General features: G+C 49.2%; 2 protein-coding genes across 2 annotated transcripts; one reads left to right on the forward strand and one right to left on the reverse strand.

The window, feature by feature from the left end:
- Positions 1-1,631: 1,631 nt before the first annotated feature.
- Positions 1,632-19,476, reverse strand: LOC122374298 (ankyrin repeat and LEM domain-containing protein 2-like; the record flags this gene model as incomplete). Its single annotated transcript, XM_043352956.1, has 7 exons — positions 19,334-19,476; positions 15,223-15,293; positions 14,494-14,735; positions 13,821-14,057; positions 13,000-13,182; positions 2,382-2,468; positions 1,632-1,754 (listed from the first exon to the last, which is right to left on the reverse strand). Coding segments are annotated over exons 1-7 (969 nt in total), but the record flags the coding sequence as incomplete, so codon positions are not given.
- A 1,041-nt stretch (positions 19,477-20,517) lies between these two features.
- Positions 20,518-25,808, forward strand: LOC122374299 (DNA polymerase delta subunit 2-like). Its single transcript, XM_043352957.1, has 10 exons — positions 20,518-20,568; positions 20,745-20,951; positions 21,093-21,214; positions 21,996-22,119; positions 22,438-22,555; positions 22,912-23,101; positions 23,484-23,660; positions 23,992-24,098; positions 24,462-24,649; positions 24,997-25,808. The coding sequence occupies exons 1-10, from the start codon at positions 20,541-20,543 to the stop codon at positions 25,149-25,151; spliced, it is 1,416 nt and encodes a 471-aa protein (XP_043208892.1). The 5' UTR covers positions 20,518-20,540; the 3' UTR covers positions 25,152-25,808.
- Positions 25,809-26,551: the final 743 nt, after the last annotated feature.

A 26,551-nucleotide genomic window follows, 5' to 3' on the forward strand; every position in this document is an offset into this window, starting at 1 on the left:
ACGGCCGGCCGGCCGGCCGGCCGCTCATACTCAGAAATTTCCGTTATTCTACGTAAGACTCCGCTCGCTTCGCTCGCTCCGTAATAAACAACCATTAAAAATGTCGTTCGGTTATTAACCCATCATCACTTGAACTCTTGATTTTTCGCTATGAACCCTCGAGACCTTATCTTTGCATCTCAGAGGGATGCAGAGATAACAATTTCTTATCTCTGCATCTCAGAGGAGTGCGAGATAGAAATGTCCCTGCACTGTAGACCCAATGGCAATAAACCTCAACTAGAAAGATATTAGCTTCGCAAAAGAGTGACCACGCTCATACTCAGAAATTTACGCTATTCTACGGAAGACTTCGGTCGCTTCGCTCGCTCGAAATCACATCTTCATGTCACGCAGACGCTTGGGAGTTTGTCCGTATCGAAGGTGTCAGGCGTTGCAGTCTCCGAAGTCGGAGCGCAGCGGCGGGCCGGGGCGGTGCCTACTGCCCAACACCACGTGGCGTGGGAAACTGTCCTCCGTTCACTGTTCCAGCGAATAGACAATTTTGTTTGTTTATTGGAGCTTCAGTGTGCGCCGACTACACGTGAATAGACGGTGTTTTATGGCGAAGAACGCCGCATTTTCGCTATGTCCTCTCTATCTGAGAGTTTTTACCTCTATCCTATAGCCTCTAACCAATTCTGTACCTGACAGCGGTACAGTAAACACTGCCCATGTTCACAAATCACAACGAAAGTCGAGTACGGTGCGTCACTACGCATAGGTTAAATTGCATAATCTACGGAACATTATGCGCACCCTTTATACTTTTCCAAAAAAAGCTGCTATGGATTTGAACATGAAAAATAGAATAGAAAACATTAAAATATTGGGATGTTTTTTTTTACAAACTAGATTCATATTGGATTGGACTCAACATATCCCCCCCCCTCCTTGTAACTGATGTTATGGATATACGCCAGTCAGCCACGAGTGAGGCATCCATGGCTCCCACGTGTTGCCAAAAGACGTGGGGACATTTCTCCTGATTTACCTAAACTGAAAAATGCGGTTTTATCGGCTTCAAATTTCAGTGTTAATAATAACATCGGCAGTGTTGCCGTACTTGTAGCGCTAATAATGCAGCGTAAGTGTTTCGGGGCTAGGCGGCGAACCCGGGGTCCCCGGGCGTGGTTTCTCCTCTGTCGCTGCCTTCCCTTCTCTATTTCCTTACCCCCCCCTCCCCCTACACACAGTTTCTCACCAGTAGCGGCGACTGCGGTGTGCCGGGGGTCCCCGGCGCGCTGTTACCCCTCTGACGGACCCCCCTTACCCCCCTGTTTCTCACCAGTAGCGGCGACTGCGGTGTGCCGGGCGTCCCCGGCGCGCTGCTACCCCTCTGTCGGACCCCCCCCCCCCCACCCTACCCTACCCCCCTGTTCCTCACCAGTAGCGGTGACTGCGGTGTGCCGGGCGTCCCCGGCGCGCTGCTACCCCTCTGTCGGACCCCCCCCCCACCCCCACCCTACCCTACCCCCCTGTTTCTCACCAGTAGCGGCGACTGCGGTGTACTGGGCGTCCCCGGCGCGCTGTTACCCCTCTGTCGGACCCCCCCCCCCACCCCCACCCTACCCTACCCCCCTGTTTCTCACCAGTAGCGGCGACTGCGGTGTACTGGGCGTCCCCGGCGCGCTGTTACCCCTCTGTCGCTCCTGATGTGGCGAACACGGCGGAGCCAGAACCGGTGCACCTGAGCCGTCCGCCTCGGCCAGCACCTGGACGGAGAGAGGGAGAGAGAGAGAGAGAGAGAGAGAGAGAGAGAGAGAGAGAGAGAGAGAGAGAGAGAGAGAGAGAGAGAGAGAGAGAGAGAGAGAGAGAGAGAGAGAGAGAGAGAGAGAGAGAGAGAGAGAGAGAGAGAGGAGAGAGAGAGAGAGAGAGAGAGAGAGAGAGAGAGAGAGAGAGAGAGAGAGAGAGAGAGAGAGAAACGAGACTCAGCCTCTGACTGCAGGAGGTGTTGGAGTAGTGGAAATAGTGATGATGCTGATGAATTGGGTTTTTGGGCGCCCGGACTACAGTGGTTATCGACGCCCAGCAGTGGAAATACGGTCGTCGAAGAAGTAAAGAATCAGTGGAAGAAGGGCACGTCAAAAGGTTGTGGAGGTTGCTCCGCAGTGTTTTGCGGTCAATTAAGGAAAGTTACCGTAAATTGGAGAAATTATGGCGAACAACTACGGAAAAAAAGTTGAAAGGGAAACCAGTAACCACCAGCAGGCAACGCTCATCGTCAGACATAATATGTCTGTCCCTGAATGAATTTTGTTATAAGAACTAAGATACTTGCAAGACGTTTTTATACCAATTTTCATGTCACAGCCTGACAGACACATTTCGTGTCACTGTACCTGTACATAGAAGGGCTCCTGCAGCAGGAAGCCCATCTGCCGCCGCAGTCCGTCCTTATCTGGTCCAGAGTACTGCTGACAGGCCACCTGGGGGACGGGGGGGGGGGTCAGCGAGAGGGTATTATTGGTCAGTGTTTGGTAATGTGTCAGTCTCAATGGCTGAGCGTGTGGGAAGAAGATGCCGTCAACAGATGATTTTCAGGGAGACTTACAGAAGCAGGGTGTCGGAAGGAGCGGTGTCGCCATATGTTTTGTCAGGTGTACAGTCTGTCTTAAAAGTATCGCGCAAAGTACCGGTGGATCCTGACCGAGTAGGGGCCTGCTAAATTTGAGTCACCGAAGCAACTGACAGTTGACAACCTCGTCCATTCCCCAGGTCAATTGGTTGGGTGACTTTCAAATTATAGCAGGCCCTTCCTCGGTCAGGCTTGATGGATCCACCGTTACTTTGCGCGGTACTTTTAAGACAGACTGTACAGTTAAACATACAGTGCCAATGCACATACCACCAAAAACGTCCAGCATGCTACTCATGAACGCAGACCTCGGCGAAGTCTGGACCAGAAAAACCGCAGAGGCAAGCATCCATTTCGTGCAAATGCGATAACTTTCAATACGCGATAGCTTTGGAAACTCAGTCTCGGTCTCTATTAAGCTGAGCTGGTTATTTGACCTTATGTGACCTGGAGAAAAACAAAATTGCTAATTACCTATGCAAAATCAAGGCAGCATAACCTTGGCATAACCTATACCAAGTTTGAAAGTACTGCGTGTCGCGCCTTTCCTTACACACAAAAAAAAAAACTGGTGGCGTGGTAAAAAACGCCACACCCTTCTAAGCGATCGTAAAGGATTTTTTTTTCTCTTGACCGTATGGCACCCTCCATGGGTGGCTGACGCTCTCCTAGGCCTTGCTCCCCCTTCGCGATTTCTTTTTAACCCTCGCCCATGTAGGGGGGGGGGGTTGGTGCAACCCCCCCCCCTGAGGTTTTTCTTAGCTACACGCCGAACCGTTTCAGATAGCCTGCTCAAATTTTCAGTACCCTTTGGGGCATCCTTTGCGCAACTTTTGGTAATTTTTTTTTGTCAAGGTCATTTCAGGTCACGGAGTTATGACGTCATAAAGGGAACAACCTCCGGCCAGATTTACGCTAAATTGGAGATTGCTTCACATTGGTATAAATGCCGACCGACCTGACGCACTGATGGATTGTTTTATAATCACAACTGGCTGATTTGACATTGGCACAATGTCTGTTGACATTTTGAAGGTCACTAAAGGTCAAGGTAAGGTCAGTGACCTCGGTTGACCTGTAATGACTTCTTGCACTTGTATGCCTTTTCGGGGTATTTTGATGCCCTGAATTCGAATTTGCTATCCATTTCAGGCACCGTCGGTTGTTTCTTGTAGTTCATTTTGGGTCAGGGTCAGGTCAGTGACGTCACACGCCTGACGTGACCCAATGCACAAATGACCTTGCAGACTTCCGATGCTCCCAACGCATCATTTTTAGAGTTATGACGTCGAAATACACACCAAACGATAGAGAATTGATCAAGGATCACGATAGTGAAGGTTTCAAGTCGATATCTCTTACCGTTTTGCCGCAATTGGCGCGGAAATCTGATAGTTTGATTTTTCCGAAAATTTGACCTTTGACCGGTCATAAGTAGGTCAAATGTTGACCTAGGACCAAAAAATATACCACCAATCGCGAGATCTCGTTGAGAGCAATCCGTTGGTCTTTTCCGCTAAGCTCTACGACGCTTCGTTTTCAAACGCCAGGGGGGGGTCGCACCAACCCCCCCCCTGCATGGGCGAAGGTGGCAAAACACCGTTTACGGGCGAGGGTTAATACACCGCTGCATGGCATATAGCCAAAAGCTGGAAAAATGGCGCTAGAAACTATTGCTCACGACAAGCCCGTAACATGTTACAGCTTAAGGTGCTATCATAATCTAATACCTATTGTTGTGTCAAATTGGTTGATGAATGAGATCAAGGTACTGTGATTTATTTACCGTTATGCTATTTTTAACCCGCGCCCTGCTGGGGGTGGGGGGTGGGGGGTGCTGGTGAGGGTGTTTAAACACCCCTGCGGTTTATCGCAAATATCTCAAAAACGGCGGCGCGGAGCGCGGCCATTTTTGGCACACCTTATCATACATTAATTTTACACATGTTGTGAAAACTTCAGACCAAGGTTGTTCATGGTCAGGTCACCAGGTCACTTCAAGTGCCCTCACCGCATAAAAAGTTTCAATGTCTGCCATAGCTACACCGAATGGCCGAACGCTTTCAAACTTTCAGCTTTTGATAAGAGCAACAGCATGTACAAATAACAAAATGTATATCTCGGAATTCTGACACCGGTGACCTAAGGTCGGATCAATTTTGCGACCTCCCCGTTATAAGTAAATGGAGAAAATTGAAGGGCGCCTCTTTTGGACGCAAGTCATTCTCACTCTCAAACGCTGAATTACAAGTAACTTTGACACACTGAACATGAAAATGGCACCCGTGACCCCTGTTTATGCCCCTGAGGTCATAGCAGGCCACGTGATATCTAACAGTGATTCGCGAAAAACTTTTGATAGAGGCATGCTAGAGCGATGAAAACGCCTTAGATGTGTTCAGCTAGACGATACGGATCGACTGATATGTAACATGACCCTTTCCGGTCAGCTCATGACCTTGACCTGAGGTTAAAGTTTCTAGTTGACCATTCAAGGTCAAATTATAGTTCATTCGATGCGTCTTAACGAGAGGAACACGATGCCGGTAAAAGTAAGCTGGTGCAAGGCTTGAGTCCAAAAGTTATTGCAGAAAATTTCCAGCAACAATCGTCATTTTGGCAGTTTCTGTGTCACCTGCATGCAAAACCGTTGACGTTGGGTCAAATCTGAGAGAAATACTAAAAAAAGCATAAATAGGGTTATCAAACGCGCTTGTCCGCGGCGCTGTATCTCTATTAGTTCCCGAGGTATGCGTCGGCGAAAATTGTCGATATTCGACCTGAAAATCGGCGAAATGTGGCCTTCAATGACCTCTGGCGAAAAGGTCCAAAAAAGTGACCGAAGTTAAATTTCCATTATTTCTGACGCTCTTTCGAAGGCCGCCTTCCGCGTATCGCTACGTGGCCCAGGAGCCGAGTTAGAATGGGGATGTTCATTGTTCAATACCCCCCCCCCCCCCAGCAGGGCGTGGAAATCCAGGACCCCCAGTGCAGTGTCCCAAAACTCGCCAGTTTGGGTGGGAAGTGACATCCAAATCAAAATAATATTCCACTCTCACCTCCAATTTCTAAGATAAATTTTTCACTCCCTATTTTACCAATAAAGAGCATCTGCGTGTGTCTGCACGTATCTTTTATTTCCCTCTATATTCGATTTAATTATCTTATAAGGATACAGATACAGATACAGATGTGTATTCATCTAGGATCCACAATAAAAGTGGCTTTTCACCAGACACGTAAAACCAGATAAAACGGGGAACATATAGACAGTACGAGTAGGCATAGATATCACTGGCAAACACAAACAAGCGTGCGACTGGAACAGGTTCAGACAGCTACTCGGCGTCTCGACATGATCACACGCTTCACATTGGCGCGAAACGCTGGTATATACGGGCTCAACTCGGCACCGTTTAACATCGCGACTCCTCTAATACATAGTCGACGTCTCCCCGTCTCTGTTCGGGCCCGTGGCTGTGTTATCAGCCCTGCGTTTCGGGTGTTGTGGTCGTGTATGTCGCGGGCTACAGGACCTATGGTATCACTGATATGTTCAGGAGTACCCGATGTGATGGCTCGGTGGACTGCGCAGATAGTGTGGTACTCGGCTAATTCGTCTGCCCGTAGCCAGCCGAGCTGCTGTATGACGTCAGAGATGTGGTCGCTGCGTCTACGGCCACTGACGACTCTGGCACAGAAATTGAGAATTTTCTGGACACGAGCCATCTGGGTCACACCGCACGACCCATACACGCTTATACAATACCGCACGATCGATATGACTAGGGCTTGAACAACTACCTTACGTGTGTTTGCTGGCATCACGTGGCGGGCATGACTGAGAGCGATTAAAATTCCTGTGCATTTTGATGCCATGGCGGTGATGTGAGCTTGATAGTTCAGATGGCGGTCGAGATAAAGTCCGAGGTTCTTCACCGTCCCTGCATCGACTACAGTTGAACCACAAAAGTTGACAGTGACGGGCGGGAGTCCACGCAACATTGCTGGTGTGCCCAACACCAGCATCTGTGTTTTGGCGGCGTTAACTTTCATGCCATTGTGGCAAAACCATCGGTAGGCGGCGTCGAGTGCGGCCTCAGTGCGTGAAATGATACAATCCAAATCCCGTTTCTTTCCAGTGACCAAAATTTGAGTGTCATCTGCAAACTGTACTATGGTGACTCCGTCGGGCATGTGCAGACTGAGATCGTTAGCAAAAAGCATGTACAAGGCACAACTGAGACTACCTCCCTGGAAAACACCAATGGTGTTTTCTCTCGGTCGGGAGGTGATACTGGAGCCGTCAGCGGCGCGGACTCTGACCTGTTGCACATGCCCAGCCAAATAGTTAGCGAACCAGTCGGTGTCGATACCGTATAGGCTAAGTTTTTGCAGGAGTTTTTGGTGAGACACGACATCAAAACATTTTGAAAGATCCAGTAAGACCAAAATTGAAATTTCACCGTTGTCCATGGACTGAAGAATGCGGTCAGTAATGACGTTGAGGGCCGTCTCAGTGGAGTACAGTCTCCTGTACCCGTGTTGTTCGGCTACCAGCAGAGAATGCTCGGATAGGTAGTCGATCAGCTGGGTTTGAACTATGCGCTCAACTATTTTCATTATGCCTGGTAAAATGGAAATAGGGCGCGTGTCTGCTGGCGTGTTCCCTGCTTTGCCTTTCGGTATTGGTGTCACTATCGCGTGCTTCCATCCAGGTGGAATGAGACCAGTCGATAAACTGGAGTTCACGATGTCGAGAATAGCATGGCCAATGCCGGGAAAAAACGTCTGCAACATGCTAACACTAACACCGTCAACTCCGGTGGCCGTTGACGGTTTCATACTCAAGAGTGTGGAGTACAGTGTGTCAATATCGGTGGGTTGGACCTTGAACGTGCCTGAGGTAACGCGCGGCAGCCTGACAGGAACCGGAGCGGCGGGACACGGCACAGCAGCGGCTGTGGCAGGTCCTATATTGACATAGTAGTCATTTAGTGCGTCGGGCGTGACCGCAGGTGGGTCGGCATGTTGCTGCTTGCGTCCTATCACGGGCTGTAGAACACGCCACAGACTGTGCCACCCTCCACGGTTAATCTGCTGCTGATAGAAGGCTCGACAGTCGCCTCGAATCGCAGCCTTACACAGCCTATTCACCTCGCGATACTCGTCCCGGGAGCCGCGTGTCAGAGCCGCGCGCCGCAGCCTGAGCAGCTCCTGTGTATCAGGCGATACCGGGGGAGTAGCTGCCGGTCGGACTGTCACCCGGCGAACTGGGGCTACGGTATCCAGCTGTCGCGTGAACAGTTCACAGAAGGCATGCCATTTCAGTGCGGGGCTGTCAGACAGGTACACACCAGACCAATCACAATCAAACAGCTGGCGATTGAAGGCAGCAACATCAACACGACCGAAACAGCGCCGCTCGACTCTCTGCTGGTTTACACTGCCGGGGGGACCCTGCCGCTCCAGAATAACGCGGGTAAAGTCGTGTGGACCTCCGAAGTGACACCGGGTCACGCCGGCTCTGCGCACAAGGTCCGGGCGGTTCGTGGCAACAACATCGAGAAGAGAACCGGCAGGTCGGTAGGTGGGACGATCACGGTTAGCTATGGTCAGTCCGTAAGTGTCAAACAGGTCGGGCAACATGCGTTCGCGGGCACTACCCCTGGCCTTAAGTAAACAACAGTTGAAATCTCCGGCAATAACAAGGGTGGAGCGAGGGTAATTGGCAAGCATAAACTGCATCTGGTTCTCAAGTGACTCCAGATCGGCAGACACTTGCTGTGTGTTGTTTGAAGGCACTCTGTAGGCTGATGCAACCAATAGCGACTGACGTTTACTGACGTGCACCAAAACCCAAACAATCTCAAGGTTCGTGTTAACATCACCGGTGAAAGGCGTCTTCAGCTGCTCACACTTAAAGCTGTCTCGAACCAGCACAGCGACACCGCCCTTACCCTTCGGCAAGTGCGAACGGCTCGGGCGGTCGCAGCGAAACAGTTTATATCCGCTCACCGGGAGAAGACGGTCAGGTACGTTCGGTGTCAACCAGGTTTCAGCAAGGGCCAGGACATCAAAGCCGTACGTTCGGTCGATGTCGCTGCAGAGCTCGGGCATCTTGGGCTTCAACGACTGGATGTTCAGGTGACCAATAATGAGCTGTTGCGCACTCACGTCGCCGTGCCGCCGCCAGTCTACTCCGCCCCGCCAGGCAGCTCCGACATCCTATAACATTCGCAAATCAATTGTTGACTCCTGTTTTCTGCTCTTTTTTGTGCCTTTCTGGCTGGCATTGTTTTCTGCTCTTTTTGTGCCTTTCCTGGCATTTTTCTACTCTCAGCCCTCTTGGTAGTGACGAATACTCTCCCTATACTCTCCCGAATACCCTCCGACACCCAAGCCAAAATATAATTTTGGGACACTGCCCCAGTGGGGCGCGGATATAAGTAGATCTGACTGCCTCCTTGGTTTGATTACTCTGAATAATGACGAGACAATACATGATACATGCTTTAGCCTTTAACCCACGAGCCGCTGGGGGGGGGGGCATAAAATTCCCCCCTTTACGTTTTGTGGAATATCTCCGAAACCTGGTGAGCTACGAACGTGAAACTTGGCATAGCTTCAAATGAATACCTATGTAATGTTTGAGGAAGTTTGGTGGTTGTAGCACTTAAGATGACGTACCAGTGACGTCATAAATTTTTGTCGTTTTCCGATATGGACCGTTTCTGATGTCGCTGAGCAAGGAACTCAACTGTAAATGAACTAGACAGCACCTGCTGTCATCCTAAAACATCTAAGCACACTTCCAACTAGTTCCTGACCATTATAATCAATCCTTTATATTCGGTCTCATATATCGGATATATCGTGACTCGTGAGGAAACTTAAGAGTCGCAAATCTATCATTTGACTTCTGACGTCACTGTGACGTCATTTCAAATGGGATCGACACCAAATTTGGACACAACCTCGGCTAGGTATTCAGGAAGATGTGTGCAAAGTTTCGTTTTTCTATCTCTTTGCGTTGCGACGATATCGTCGGAGAAGTAAAGGGGGGCAACTATATGCCCCCCCCCCCCCAGCGGCCGGCGGTGGCGCGGTGGCCCAGCGGCCGCCGGGTTAAAGGAAGGGTGCCACCTTCCGAAATTTTTGTTCTATGAATCTATTTTACTTATTTGAATTTTTAGACGTGGTTAGCGCGTCCACAATATACAAAAAACCGAAACATTGCATTTAATACATTGGCCAAAAAAAAAGATCGTTGTTTATATCACCACTACAACTCAAGGTCGTTTGATGTGGCAGCTAGGACGGCTGGCATATCCTGTTGTCATGGCAACATATCATTCTGCCATTTGCATTGATGGCGCAACTGAGACAAAAAGATGAACAAATAAAAAGGAAGAAGATAACATGATTTGAACTAAGTTGTAGTAAGTAAGTTGAACTAAGTAAGATACGTCAAAAGAACATCAAATAAGTCGAGTAAAGGTTTTTCCTTTACAATGCTTAAGAGATCTATGGAACCCTTCACCCTTCATGCAACTTACTAGAAAAACTTCCCAATTAAAATTTTAAAACTTAAGTGTATACCATAAAGAAAAAATATACCCTTTCAAAATGATAAAACATGCTTCAAAAGTATAACTTTTATACATACCTTTGCTGATTTCATGTTTTATAAAATACCCTTAACACGACGAGGAAATAGTGCTGAAGATTTTTGCCTGCCCGAATGCTGGCAGCAAAACTCGCAAATGATAACTTCACGTGCGGATTCAATGCTGACCGTCTCGAGCATAGGTAAGTGAAGCCGGTTTTTAGGTTCATGTGAGGCTAATCTTGTAAAAACTGCGTTGTGTCCAAAAGGTGGCACCCTTCCTTTAACGCCAATATTGGACATCCATGAGCTATTTGACATACAGTAGAATCCGCATAATAAATCCACCTTCGTGACATGGCGTATTGGATTTATTAAGCGGTAGCTTTATAAACCAGGGTCAGTTATGCGTCTATGGAGAAATCGGTGAACAGCTCAAGTGGCCACAATAAGCGGCTAGATTCATTATCCGAGGATTTATTAAGCAGATTCTAATGTAGTAACTGAATGTGTCAGCCGATGGCGTAACCACCAGAGCAGTAGCACAGCTCCTACATCCCAGGGCGAAGTCCACGCAGCTCTCGGAGAATTTCCACCCACCCCAAACATGAGCCGCGCGGAGAGGGTGCACCCCTGAGACGGCCCCCTGCGGCCTGCACCAGCCGTGTTGTAGCTACAGACCGGCGCGCGGCGTCCGGCGTCCGACGCAGTGATAGCGTCCCCCCCCCCCCGACCGCGTCCCACCCAGCCGCGCCCCAGGCAGCAGCCAGCCATGGACTTTGGATCCATGCTGGCTTTGACCTTGAGCTGTGGCGTCCATTGCATGGGCTATATAACATCAAAACGCTCGCTAGCTAACGCGTAGCTGCTACGCGTTAGTTTTCGTCACCAAACTTTTTCAGACTGAATTTATTGTAGCGAGTAATGCTGCTTTCTTATTTCTTACCGTTTCGACATTAAATGTTCTTTGAAAGGGACTTAATAGTATGCATCTACCATGATGGGGCAGGGAGCAGCTCGCCTTCCGGTTGGCACTCACTGGAGTCGCCCGTGGCACGCGGGGCAGCTGCACCCTTCCCCCCTTGGGGAGACGCTGTGCTCAGCACTCAGCAGCTATCCAAACCAGGCCGGGCCGGGCCGGCCCGTCCGACCCCGCAGCGGACAGTGTGTCGGGAACGGTCGCACGCGGTCCGGAGGAGCGCCACGCTGGTGGACCTCTGAAGATATCTCTGGTGATCTGGGGTGATCTCGCACCACTCCGAACAGCTACTGGACAGTAGAGAACTCCCGCTAACAGCTGAAGCGGACTGACCGCAGCCCGACAACCACCCAGCCGGCCGAGGGACCACAGCCGCCCGCCGGAGTGTGCAGCCGCCTCCGTCGAAGAGTCTCCCAGCTGCGATGGCGTTCCTGCTGCGAGGCTGCTGCTGTTGCAGCCTGCGACACGGCGCGCTCGCCGTGGCCATTGTCTACCTGACACTGATCCTGCTGGAGACGCTAGCCGTCCTCTCCGGCTGGGGCTGGGCGGACGCGGAGAGGGCGAATTTCAACTCGTACAGAACTTCCTATTATCGTGACTACTTACCCGGTGTGGAGGCGCTGGCACCGCTGACTGTCTTCGTTGCCATCCAGCTACCGTTTGACATTCTGCTCATGTACGGCGTGCACGTCTCGGCGACACGGCCGCGGTCGGGCCGACCCCACCTGCTCTCCTGGCTGATCTTCAGGGGCATCCTGTTCGGTCTCATCACCACCGGCAACTTCGCCATGTTCATATCGGCCATCGTGTTTCGCTACATCAGTCGCACAGAGCTCCTCTCCGCGGCGCTCGGCGTCTCGTCTGTGGCTGTGACGATCGTCTGCGCGGCCTCCTGGTACAGCTGGCTGGTGGTGCTGTCCTACTACTGGCAGCTGCGCCAGGCCAATGCCGCCGGCGTGATCTACAGTGGCGTCCAGTCGGGTGGCGAGGAGCTCATCCAGCCGGCGGCGGTCGGAGGCGCGGCCCCGGGAGGCTCCGGTGGAGGGCAGGGCGGGGCTCGCCGCGGTGACAACAGTGACCAGAAGTGGGTGTGAACCGGGGGGATCCTGGGATGGCGACAGAGGCGGCTGAAAACTGTCAGGCCGCGGTTCTTTTTATTTTTGGTAGTTTAGCGAGAGGTGGCATTGGCCGGGCGGTTTGCCAGCAGCAAGCAAGTTTTCATGTGTAAGGACACTGCAAAGCTTATTATTGTCATTACGCACCAGCTTGCTATTTTATTTCAAAGTAAGATCTGTTTTCTAATCAATAGCAGTTTCAATTTTGTATTATCTAGGTGCTCTCTAGCATCTCTAACAGCTTGTTGCTGTCTGCCTCAATCTCATATAATTGCTCTAGCACGCTCGGTCTCGGATGTGTTCAGCGGGTTCAAGAATGACCTGCTGTCATATTTTCTTTTCAAGCTATGTAGCTATGTAGGTTAAGTGCTATGCATGCTTAAGCAAATGCCAAGCGAAACGTTCTTGCTTCGGATCTGAGATGAATACTGGCATCGTTTAATTACTTGCTAAGGCATGGGTGAATATTTTTTCACAATAAATACTTTTTTCAAAAAAACAACCAATAATTTGTGAACCATTTCTTATAGTCGTACCTAATTAAAAGGAAGAATGCCGAGCATGGAAAGTCAGCTTTTCCCCTTGTAGCCTGCGTTTTCCCCAGAGCAGAATCTACTGGTCGGGGATCGGTTTAGCTGTCTACGTTGACTCTCTACTTGTCGCTTCTCGTCGTACTCGCCTGCTCGGGCGTCTCTCCAAACTTGTTGGTGAGGTCGCGCTTGCAGGCGGGGTGCTGCACCAGCGCGCGGACCGTCTCCAGGTGACCCTGTTTGGCGGCCAGGTGCAGTGGCGTCTCGAACGTCCCCTTGGTCGGCATGTTCAGGTACAGGTCCAGCATGTACTCGGACCGGCCGGCCGCCACCTGGTGAACCCAGGCGGGAAGGAGTCAGGGGAAGGAGTTAGTGACTCAGTAGGGGAGTCAGTGACTCAGTAGGGGAGTCAGTGACTCAGTAGGGGAGTCAGTGACTCGGTGGGGAGTCAGTGACTCAGTAGAGGAGTCAGTGACTCGGTGGGGAGTCAGTGACTCGGTAGGGGAGCTCAGTAGGGGAGTCAGTGACTCGGTGGGGAGTGAGTCAGATAGGTACCGGGAGAGTGAGAGATGTTAGAGGGGATGGGGGAAGGTCTGCCAGCCGTGGGAAGAAGTGATCTCGTGGGGGAGCCACTTATCAGTCAGGAGAAGGAGAACGTGAGCCGGTGTTGAATATCAGGTGAAAAACAACTCGCCTGACGGAATCAGATATTTCAGCTGCGCATGGGAAAGGAGAAGGAGGGAGAGGCCGGCGAAGGGTGGCAGCAATAAAAGGCATGTTCGCGGAGTTCAACACTAGACATATACACAATATTCTAATTACTCACACTGTCCCACGCAGACACATGGTTTTATCGCAAAATGGTCTCCGAATTCAGCTACACCCTGCCATAGCTACTCTCCCTGGTGAGTTGTCAGCCTCATCCCCGTCCTCAGTACAGCCTCTCTGACACCGCATCCCCAGCACTCACCTCGGGCGCATCATCGGGGTACAGTCTCTGAAAGAGCCGCGGATCGCCCACCAGCTCCAGCAGCGTCCTACACACGGCGTCCCGTCCGCGCAGCGCTGCCAGATGAAGGGAATTGTGGCGCGGCCCTTCACGCAGCAGGGCCGGCGTGTCGCCGCTGCTGATCAGGTAGCGCGGGTTGCGCGCCACTGCCGCCACCACGCCGCGCTCGTCGCCAGATTCGACCAGCTTGCGGAACTCCTGACATGAGAGACCGGGAGGAGTTCAGGAGAATGCTGATGTCGTCATAAACAATCACAGTCTAGTAGTTCAACATTCATGATCAAATGTCATCAGATATCAAAAGACAGCTGAGAAAGCATTTTTTATCGTTGAAAGACGAGATAACCGTCATATGGCCCGGCTAAGTCGGATGATCGTATGTTACAGGGTTCAACCTAGCGCAGCAGATAACATGACAAACAAATAAAAAGCAAATGCCTTGTCTACATCATCAAAACAGGATCAATAAACTGTATCTAGCAAAAGCCGTGCCGTTATGCTAGGGGCCGACCCAACTGAATGCTTCGCATACACATTAGCCCCCGTACCTAGCCACCACGCTGAGTAGTACTATCGGCAAAATTCAGTTAATTCAGTCTCTTTTAGTATAAAAGTCACCGAGTCCGATACTGACCTGAAAGTCCGGTCTGGAGGGATTTTTGTACGGTGAAGGTTTCTCCCCGCCGGCGCCGGTGGCCGCGGCGGCGGCGGACGGGGAGGGTGCGGCCGGAGGGGCGGCTCCCTCGCCGGGGTCCGCCGCCAGCCGACTGAACGCCTCCGCCTCCGCCTGGCTGCTGAACGACTTGAAGCGGGCCGTCTTGTTGGCCTTCATGACCGCCTGCACCTCCTGGATGGAGGTGCAGTACAGAGGAACACCTGCACAACAAAGCCGATCGAGTCAGAGAACTCGAGTCACAGATTCTCCATAGCGACAGTCGTATTTCGCCAAACTTCGTCCGTAGTTATTAGCTTTCGGAAATGTTTGCTTGCACACAATTGTCAGCATACAGTTCGTCAGCAAATATCCGTCCACAGAAATATGCGTTTGTGAATGTGCCCGGCTGGCATCGTGGGACATAGAAATAGTTTTACTCCTGAGCACTGTCCTCATGAGCCTGAGCAGCTTTCAAACCGCACAATCTTGAATACAATTCTAAGTTACAAGCCATAAAGTAAATATGTCTGGCTAGCGTGGAAACTAGTTGGCAACCTCTGAAAGGGGTACCACGGCCTTTAATTACAGGAACATCCCATTTACTCAGCTAAGGGCATAGGTATTACATTCTTTGACAGACTTGCATGATGAAATTCAGTAGGGGTTTCACACTCCCATTATAGGTGGCAGTGAATGGGCAGAACTTACCATCAGGCCTTTGGAGACCCTCGGCCAGTCTCAGGTTAATCCCATAGAATGTCGTGGGCATTCTGGGACCACTGAAATCCAATAAATGTTCATCAGTTTCAAAATTACAAGACAGGAATGGAATTTCATGACACCATGTCAAAACCACAATCCATTGATCATCATATAAGAACCAGACTGAATAAGTCCATTACTATAATGATTAATTCCTTGACAAAAAAAAACACACAAAAAAAAACACCAACACCCACACCCAGGCTCACAGCATCCCTTCAATAAGGTGCCGATCACATCACATTGCTGAATGCTGCAGAGAAAGGTGTGATATTAAGCTGTAAGAATTCCATGATCCGGCATATCAGCCTCTTCTCCACACACGGCGCAGAGCGCCGCGAGGCACCACTTGTCTAGGCACTCTTGGCATGCCGCGGAGTGGAGACAGCCGATTCGGTGCACGTACTGGACCTAGCGGCCTCAGTGGCCCGCCCCCATCTGCCGGTGCACCGAAACGGCGTCCCCTCTCCGGGGATAGGGAGCGGCGGCGTGCTCCCGAGGAGCAGCTTGAATATAGTGACTCGGACCTGCTGTCGCGCCGTCGATGCGAGGCCGCACAATGAACCGCCCAGGTCAGCGAGCGAGCGTATGAGGGCACAGCGGCCGCTTGTTTCGCCAGGTCGTCCGCGCTCTCATTCCCCTCGATACCGCAGTGGGCAGGGACCCACTGCACTACTACCTACTTAACGACGCTCGGCGACGTTCAACAAGGTCTTCCATACCTATCTCCACTCCCAGGGTTGAGGCTTCACATAGGTGGTCACTACTCCTCCGCTGAACACTCAGGGAAGCTCGTCAGTTCAAGCATGCGATGACCGGGGGCGGGGACGTCTAGTCCCGAAATTGCTCCAGATTTGCTGCTAGAGTGACCAGCGTGCCAACTAAGTTTGGTGACTGTCTTTCGCCAAAAAATTATGCGGCCGCCCTGCGCCGCAAAATTCAGCCGCCGCCACGCCCTGAATTCGGTGCGTGCGAAGTTACGCCAGACGTGCGCTGAAATTTTTGGCGCAATGCCGCTACTACACCGGACATATTCGGCATAACGTGCATTTTTTCCAGTCTAGTACACCGACCATATGGTGTCGGTGTCTGTGTCTGTACAACCTGTCCTGGTGTCGCATATGGCAGCTCGTGCTACGCCTGCCTGACCATTACCCATATCTCCCAGATTGAGATCAGGATCAAAATACCTTACTTTACCTTAATTTGATCAGAATTTAGAGGCTACTTGGCCTGTAGGGAACCGTTCTCATCGAGCTCATGACCTTTAGGACTTTTCTAGCTCAGTAGGCGGAACTATGGTCAAGCGTACCCATTTTCGGGAACGCATTTTCGTTCCCATGTTTGGGAACGATAAACCCAAATATGGGAACGCCATGTAGGCATTATTTAAAACAAGAAAAAGAACCGTTAACCCGCGCCCTGCTGGGGGTCCTGGATTTCCACGCCCTGCTGGGGGGGGGGGGTGTTTGAACACCCCCCCTTCTAACTCGGCTCCTGGGCCACGTAGCGATACGCGGAAGGCGGCGTTCGAAAGAGCGTCAAAAATAATAAGGAAATCACTTCGGTCAATTTTTTGGTCAGGTCAAAGGTCAGGTCACCAGAGGTCATTGAAGGCAAAATTTCGCCGATTTCCAGGTCGAATATCGACAATTTCCAAGAAGCCAACGCATAACTCGGGAACCAATAGAGCTACAGCGCCGCGGAAAAGCGCATTCGATAGCCCTATTACCGCCCTTTCTGAGTAATTCTCTCAGATTTGACCTAACGTCAACGGTTTTGCCTGCAGGGGGCAAAAACTGCAAAAATAGCCGATTTTTTCGGAAACAGTTTTTCTGCAATAACTTTTGACCCAAGCCTTGTACGAGCTTACTTTTACCGGCATCGTGTTCCTCTCGTCAAGACGCATCGAATGAACTATAATTTGACCTTGAAAGGTCAACTTGAAAATTTGACCTCAGGTCAAGGTCATGACCTGACCGGAAAGGGTCATGTTGCATATCAGTCGATCCGTATCGTCGAGCTGAACACATCTAAGGCGTTTTCATCGCTCTAGCATGCCTCTATCAAAAGTTATTTGCGAAAAACTGTTAGATACCATTCGTGACCTAAGATGACCTCAGGGCATAAACAGGGGTCACGGATACCATTTTCATGTTCAGTGTGTCTAAACCACTTGTAATTCAGTGTTTGGGAGTGTTTATAATGTCTTTCGTCCAAAAGAGGCGCATTTCCATTTTCTCCCATTGACTTATAATGGGGAGGTCGCAAAATTGACCTGACCTTAGGTCATCGATATCAAAATTCTGAGATATACATTTTGTACATGCTATTGCTCTTAGCAATCGCTGAAAGTTTCAAAGCGATCGGTCACTCGGTGTAGCTATGACAGACATTGAAACTTTTTATGAGGTGAGGTCACTTCAAGTGACCTGGTGACCTGACCTTGAATGACCTTGGTCTGAAATTTTCACAACATGTGTAGAATTGATGTATGATAAGGTGTACCAAAAACGGCGGCGCTCCGCGCCGCCGTTTTTGAGATATTCGCGAAAAACCACAAGGGGGGGTGTTCAAACACCCCCCCCCCCCCAGCAGGGCGCGGGTTAAATGACGTCCAAAAAATATAAAACGATCGTGAACCACCTGATATTTGTCTCAATATTGTTGGGAAAGAGTTTGATATTGTAAGGCCCATCGTAGTTTCAAATCGTTCCCCTATTTCTAAAGCAGTCCATCATCCGGGCCGCGAGCCCAAATTTGGGAACGCTCTCGTACACTGGCGCTGCAAGCGTTCCTTATTATGGGAACGGCGTACCCAAAATTGGGAACGATTTCACCGACGCCTTTCAGGGGCTCTTTTCATTAACAAGCATCACGTCCAACGCCGCAAATTATTGTTAACGCAACAATTATCAGATGACCTTTCCGGCAAGACCGTCGCATGTTTAGCCCGGTCTTCTGCGCTTTTATTCCCGTCGATCTCGCAGCGGGCACGCCCCCCCCCCCTCTGCAGGGTTACGTAATTCACAACGCTCAGCGATGTTCAACAAGATCTTCCATACCTATATCCACCGTCCGCGCCGAGGGTGGAGACATGTCAAGCACCTGTCTGTTTATCACCGATAGTTGACGAGCACAAGGAAGTAGGTATCCAAAAATGGGAATGCTGAATATGTTACACCCTCAAAACACCTAGTCCCAATGAAAATCTAGTTTTTTCCTTTCTTGATGAGTGTAAGTGGCAAATGGGATGATTTAATACAGCTGAATAATTTTAAACCACTGAAACTGAGTTTACAACAGTAGTTCGGTAAAATCACTGACGTTCCATGCGGTCGTGCGCCCCGACACCAAATGTCACCAATATTACCCCCGGACTGTCCGCGTGTTCGCTTGCATATATCAGCATCTGGTGTCGCTAGTATGAAACTTCATAACCAGGCGAAAATTATTATACTTGACCTCAAAATGTAAAAAACGCTTCATTTTCCTTAAAATTGCAAGTTAAATGTAGTATAACCCGTTTTCACCATTCCGTCATTTCAAAAAATCATTAAAAATATCATTCGACGGTCAATTTCCTTATGCAACGGTCAGATTAAAGATAATTTTATAGAGACTTAGTAGATACTTAAATTAGGGTGCACTTTTTTGAGACGTGATGCACTAATGAGTTTTAGTGGGCGAACGGCCGAAAAATTACCTTCCGTTCCCATAAATGGGAACGCCCGTTCCCATATTTGGGAACTCTGTTCCCAAAAATGGAAACGTTCCTATATTTGGGTACCTACTCATGACCATAGTTCCGCCTACTGAGCTCCTATCAGGTACCCACATTCCTCCAGTAAACTCAACATAATGAAATTGGTAACATGCTAAACAAATTATTAAGTGCACATTAGCTGCAATGCTTTTAATTTGAAACTGATAAAATTTAAAGATGATTGTTATTATAAATATTATTATCAGCACCCGACCACCAACCAAACTGGTGCCCCTGCTAAGTGCTAACCAAACTGGTGCCCCAGTCAGCATTCAACAAATTGGTACATACTTTGAATTCACGGTGTCTTCACTCATCTTCGCTCTATATTTTCAGCTGAAAATGCAATCGTATGTCAAAACACACACATACTAGGCCTCAATTGCAATTATTCTCAATTTAAATTCCCTTTACGGCTCTGTCACGTCTATTTTGCCTATTTTGCATCACATATTTGCTACCATATTGAATTGAATAGCTGCCATATATAGGGAAAAAGTTTTCATATTTACAATATAAAGGTTTTCCTATTTACAATTAATATTACATTTTACAATTGATGAACCAGCGTTTTTGTCTTTTCGGGTCCCTCTTCTCCCTCCTAAACCGGTTCTGTAAGGCTGGGAACTAGAGGAACCCCACGAGGTGACTGGTGACTTGTGGAGTAACAGGTAACTCTTCGTTTGCTGTGAAGTTATTTTGCCCACCGGTATTATATTCCTTCATATGGTTTTACACTATTACTGGCGCGAAAGAAATATTTATTGACAGTATTGCCGCAGCTGCGTCAAACATTTTATGTTCTATTTGTAGTCAACGTGGCACTAAAAGCTGTTTTTTGTCCCTGAGTCGATTTCATTGGACCTAAAGTGAATGTCTGTCTGCCAGTAGCAGTTTTGCGAATGTCGATCTGCTGCTGTATTGACGGATGTGCACAAGTTGAACTGCTGAGGCAAGAACTGTGGTGCTCAGGCCCATGTCACTCCACTTTTGATGACATCATATGGGGGCCTCAGGACAATAATGGCGCGGCGCGCCACAATCGCTTCAAAGCTTCTTGCCAACAGTTGCCATTTTTGAAAATATTATTTTGAAATAAAGTTCCAAGTAATAAAAATATTGTAATAAAGTTGTTAAATAAATCGATACCATATCTAAAAACTTACTGAAAAATGATTTATTCATAGTAAAAATATAAGCTCGATGCGTTTTTACGTTGCTTTCCTGCAACTGCAGAGGGTTTTTAAATCGTCTATATCTTCAAAACCGGCCATTTCTTAGCATATTGCTGCTCTTTTTCATCGCTAGAAAATTAGTTGGACTTTCCAATGGCATCAATGGTTGAGCGATATGTGTAGAGTGTCACCAACAATCTTCAAATGAAGTTAGTCATTTTTACGTTGTAAAGGAATGGAATACCCCTTTCGAGCATCAGGGGTGACGTCACTCAGGATCTGTCTCTGATTGGTCGGCGGGGGAGTGACTGTACCTTCTATAGATGGCCTTGGTGGTGCTCCTTTTTGATGGTGAATGATGGATATCGATTGAATTTCTAAGCTCATTTTCAAGCTTCAACATTGACATTGCGTTTTCGTGTTACTGCAATTTTATTACTATGCCAGTCAATGTAGGTATACCCATAGTTAACTCAGGGCCTTATATGTAGCATAGGTCTTACAGTTAATGTTCCTGACGTTTTCAGCCCAATTCAAATTTCAGCCCTCGCTCACTGGCAGTATGCAGCTTAAAGAAGAGCTGTCAGTGGAGCGGACTGCTGCTCTGTTTTCTTATGAAACTGCACGCTATCAGCTGTCTGGCCGTGACTTTTCACGCCAGTTCTACCATGTCTACTCATCACGCCTGAAGGCAGTTGAGGAGCGCCTGCGTGCAGCCGCAGCTGAAAAATGGGGTGAGAACTGAGAACAATAGGTTCAGCTGTGATGCCGCAGAACCACAAGCATTGCTGGTGTATGGTGGTCTGGGTGGTTTGTCTATCATCTATGCTCATTTCTGATTTGGTCTCAAGCTGATAACTTCAAACTGCCTCCAGGCGGGGTGGCGGTGGTGGCCGTCTCCGAGCTGGACGAGGAGCGTGCAGAGTGTGCCGTCATCGGCACCCTGTTCAAGCAGCAGCAGCTGAAGCCCTCCATTCTGAAGGAGATTAGCGAGGAGGTATGTGGCTGTGAGAGGGTATTTTATGGACATGAGCAATTCTGTCAAATAGGTCATAGGTGTGATTTGATGATTAACTACGCTGCTGATGGAATGTGAAGTTATCTAGGATGTGAAAACTGTTCATTGTATCGTAAATCACGTGGTATTTGATTCTACATCAGATACACCATTCTAGATTAGCATCCCGAGAGTCCTTAGTTAAGGAGCTCGATGCGAACATGGCCTCGTTTCATAAAGCGAGTCTGTAACTTACGTCGGTTTTTGGTCTTGAATTGCAAGTGCATGTGAAGCGATGACGATCATTTGAATCATTGAATTTATTTATCTTGTAAGCAGGAACAGAAGGGAGAGGGGGAAATAACTTGCTTCACATGCACTTGCAATACAAGACCAAAAACGGGTGTAAGTTACGGACTCTCTTTATGAAACGAGGCCCAGGACCCTACAGGCCAAAGTGGCCATCAAAATTCCTGTTATCCGTAAGGTAAGATAAGGTACAGTCAGTCTTAAAAGTACCGCGCAACAGTGCGGGGATCCATCAAGCCCGACCGTGGAAGGACTGCTAAATCTGAGTCACCGAAGCAATTGACATCCTCGTCCATTCCCCAGGTCAATTGGCTCGGTGACTTTCAAATTATAGCAGACCCTTTCTCGGTCAGGCTTAATGGATCCACCGCACTGTTCCGCGGTACTTTTAAGACTGACTGTAGATTATTGGAAGATTGGTGATTAACGAAAACATTGCCGACTTATTTCGACTTTACACACCCACCGGCAGCACAACCTGATGCCTCAGCCGCCGCGGGAGCGGTTCATCAGCGACTCTGACCACCTGATACTGGAGGACGAGGGCGCCAGGATCCGACTGGAGGGAAACATCGACCCGCAGCAGTATGTCAATGGTACGACAGTCGTAGGATTATTTCACCACACGCGAGAATGCGAGCACAGCAGACGGTAGCGGTCTGTTCTGCTTGTGCTGCAGCCGTGCAATGCTGACACCGGTCCGCGGCTCGATCGTCACGGTGCTTTGGGCACATTTTTCTGGATAGCCAACTTGATGCCACAAACTTCTGACCTGACTTGAATGACATGTTCTAAAGTTTTCAGAGTTGAAATGTATGCTGTCATAGTTCCAATAACAACGATGCCATTTTGGCATGATTGTAACGTCCCTTTGACAAATTGACGTCCCTCTGACTCAGGCTATGTCCCCACAGGTGTAGTGTGTGCCGTGGTCGGCAGGGAAGAAGTCTCCGGGAAGTTCAAAGTCCGTGACGTCTGTTTTCCGGATCTTCCGCCGCAGACAGTTGACCGACCCATTCCCGACAATGACAGGTACGCAGCATGGTATTTCTGACAATGTCCAACACATTTACGACATGTGTAAAGCCCAAGTGAGATGCTAATCTGGTTAATTTTAACCACCCACCTTTGGTTAGCAATTAGCATCTTATCTTTATACGCAGCTTGAGCTCAAATGTTTGAATGTATGTATAGACAGAGTCGGGAGTTACGCCAAGCGGGGCTTGATGTGCGCACTCCCCGACCCAAACTGTCCAATATCGAGAAAGGGCTCTCACGACTCACTGCCCCGAGAACAGTGCTCTTCTAACTGAGTAATAGGATAGAGAACCAAATCGACAGCGCTGCACCGCTGTTAGGGCCGCTAACCCCCGGCCCGCTCCCCTCAGTTACGTGCTGCTGGTATCCGGACTCGGCCTGGAGGCCTCCGGTAACCTGTTCCCAGCTCAGCTGCTCGTTGACCTGGTCACGGGTCAGCTCGGGTCAGAGGAGGAGCAGACAGAAATGGCCGCCGTGACCCGGGTCATAGTGGCCGGGAACTCACTGAGCGCCAGCAGCCGGGACAGCCAGTTCCTAAAGGTCAGTTGTATCGACACTTTTGGAAATTTTCGGAAAGGTCGGTTCCCAAAAGGACTGGGAACATCCTCTCCTATCAGTTTTTTAAAGTGACTTTCTCCTAATTGCTCACAATGTGACTGTTTCTAAGGGGAGTCCTTGACAACAACTTCCTGGAGGTTGCCTTGATAGTGATTGAGTCAACCATTTCTTCCTATCATTGATGAAATAAAATAAGGATAAGTTTTCACTGGCTTAAAAATTATGATGCCATCAGTCATGCTTGTGGACATTTAATCGTCTCTCTCGTCTTATTATCGCTTTTATCTGACATAACTTGACCTGACCTGACCTGACCTGACCTCACCACCTGACCTGATCTGACCTGACCACCTGTCCCCGTCAGCGGGCGGCGTACCTGACGTCAGACGTGGCGGGCCAATCGGCGGCCGCCGTCCGCTCGCTGGACGAGCTGCTCCAACAGCTGACGGCCAGCTGCGACCTGGACCTCATGCCGGGCGAGTTTGACCCGACCAATCACCTGCTGCCGCAGCGACCCATGCACCCGTGCCTGCTGCCCAAGGTGAGAGGCTGGAGGGGGAATACGGGGTCTGTAAGTCTGGATGCGCCGGGCCACATCGCGCTGACTAGGTGGGGTTAGGATTGGAAGGTGTGGGGTGGGAACTGGGAACGCAGGCTTTTATAGGACAGCGTAATGAAGGCTTATTCAAATATAAAGAAGGCAGACAACTGTCCAGCTAGATAGATATTTTTCTCATCTTCTTCTCAGGTATCCACTGAACAAAAATGTATCGACAGAGTCGCAAAATGTAATATTGAGCTATAAATTAACCGTATGTCAGCTACATTATATACCGGTGAACTCTAGCACTAGTTTCCGTTTTTCCCACCAGGCGGCGGCGTACCGTACGTTCCACGGCGTCACCAACCCGTACCAGGCGGTGGTGGGAGGCCGCAGACTGCTGGGCTCCTCCGGCCAGAACGTGCACGATCTCTACAGGTGGGTTTAGCCTGTGACTGTGACAGAACACACAGGATAGTGTCTGTGGAGTGAGGAGAGAACACACAGGTTACGGTTGGTGCGTGACGGCCGTGGTGGTTTTTGGTGGTCGAATGTTTTTCTTCCATCATTTGAGGTCTCACGTTTTTAAATCTTAGCACCAGCTATCGTTTCTTTTTCAACATTCGAATACTATTTGGGAGCATTCTAAAAAGATATGTGTCGCGTGGGCACGCCACTTCTTAAAATTAGAGCTAAACCTGCCCGAGAGTGTCTTTTTTGTGTGCATAGCTTTTGCATTGATACTGAGCTGTTTGTTGACCCGAGCCCCCCCCCCCCGCCCCCCGTCTCCTCCTACTCCAGGTACAGCGCGTGCGACGACCCTCTGACGTGTCTGGAGCGTCTGCTGACCTGGGGCCACCTGTGCCCCACGGCGCCCGACACACTCACCTGCTACCCCTACTACGACAAGGACCCCTTCACCATCGACCAGTGCCCCGACCTGCTGTTCGCCGGCAATCAGACCAAGTTCGCCACCAAAATGTGCCGAGGTGAGTGACCGAAACATGCCAAAAGCTGCGAGAAATGTGTAAATAAGATATTAGCACTGGCGGAAAGGGCATCAATTTCGGCAAAAATCTATGGAACGATAGGCGTAAACAAAATTTCACAAAACTACTTGAATTACCTTGATTAAAACTCACACATCATATGTATGCTTTACGTTTCTGCCCATGCATTCAGCTCCGGAGAAAAACAAAACAAAAGACACCGGCAAATGCGTTCAACTGCGTGCCTAATATGTCCTCGCTAGTAGCCATTAAACCAATGAGCGTCGTAATATATCCTGTTGTCCCTACTTGAGCCCATCTAAACCACCTTTATTGTCGCCCGCCAGGATCACAGGGTCAGCGAGTGCGTCTGCTCTGCCTGCCCGAGTTCCACCGAACGGCCACGTGCGCCCTGGTGAACCTGCGCACTCTGGGTGTGAGGCGCATCACCCTCGGCTCCGCGCTGACGCAGAATGGGGAGGAGGCGCAGCCGGAGAAGTGATGAGGGGGGGGGGAGGGAAGAGTGATGAGAGGGAAAGTGATGAAGGAAAGGAAAGTGATGAAAACAGTGAGGATGTGGTTGATGGAATGTAAAGCCGTACAGTGGAATCGGCTATGAGAGGGCCGAGGAGCGAGTGTTTTGTTTCGATTGTGGGATAGCTAAGGATAGCGAGAAAGCGACGGAGAGTGAAAGTGGAAATAGGAGGTGAACAGTTGCAAGAATGAGCGGTGATGTATGATCGATGAGAAATGAACAGCAGTGAGATGTTTCACTCCTCAGTTTTCACCAAAACTTTCGGGACAATATTGCGTCTAGCGTCTAGCCATCTTCACATGTTGTACTTGGCCGCTGTTTTGCTCCTGATATTACCCAAGTGCCGTTTTAAAACATTGTTCCATACTTTAGCTGTTTGCCCCCGCGTTTTTTTCAAGTCCCCTACAGGTTTTCTAATATGTAATGTTGTGTTCCTTCAAGCTTTGCCGATGCTGTTTGCATGTCGTTAACATCTCATTTCATTTTTGTTTCGCTAAACGTCCAGCGCTATACGGAGGTCTGAAGTGAGAGAGTCTGCTCCAAAAACTTAGCGATCTGTGCTTGTTCTGCTCTGAGTCACTAGACAATATCATAACCGCACGTCGCGTTGAAGCTGTTCAACCCAACGTTTTTAGGGAACACACTCTTAAAATCTCTTCCAGTATTACCGGTTTTGTAATGGTTTTGAAAATGTACGTGTGGAAATCGAACGATTTTTGTATTGTTTCATGCTGCTGGACCAATATTATACCCGCCGATCGTACGGAAAAATGAATTCAATGCTTTCGAACAATCCTATGAAGCAATATGTTTGTATATTTGATTAAACGATGCAACATTCGTAAAATGGAATAAACATAACACATCGGTAAAATACTGGAATATTCTGATTGATTTCATGGATCTTCCATAAAACGAAGCTTTCAACACACAGATAAAAACTGCAATTATCGTGATATAGCACACAACAAAGCAAGCTACCCGACTCTGCCATGGCCCGCGCAGTGGAATTCTATGGAGTAATTTATCACAGATTTCCGATCACAAAGTGAACATGGCTTTAGAAACCCTGTGACTGCAGGCCCCGAGTGAGTACCTACCCTTGATTTCAACAAAGGCAGGTATTTCATGACTGCTTGATGAATAAATGACTGGCTTGTATAAATGGAAAGGACGATAAAACCAAGCAATATGCATACACAGTACATCAGCTGAGGCAAAAGGCAACGTTTTGAGCGAGTCACTTCCTCCCATTCTAATCTCAGTCTACTACCTAATCTACAGCCTCCACACACTCGTCCTCTGCCACAAACGGCGGCGCACTGCTCCTCTCCTCTCTCTCCTCCGTCACCAGCGTCCTCCGCCCC

Source organism: Amphibalanus amphitrite, unplaced genomic scaffold, assembly GCF_019059575.1.
Source record: "Amphibalanus amphitrite isolate SeventyFive unplaced genomic scaffold, NRLGWU_Aamphi_draft 001636F_arrow, whole genome shotgun sequence".
NCBI lineage: Eukaryota > Metazoa > Arthropoda > Thecostraca > Balanomorpha > Balanidae > Amphibalanus > Amphibalanus amphitrite.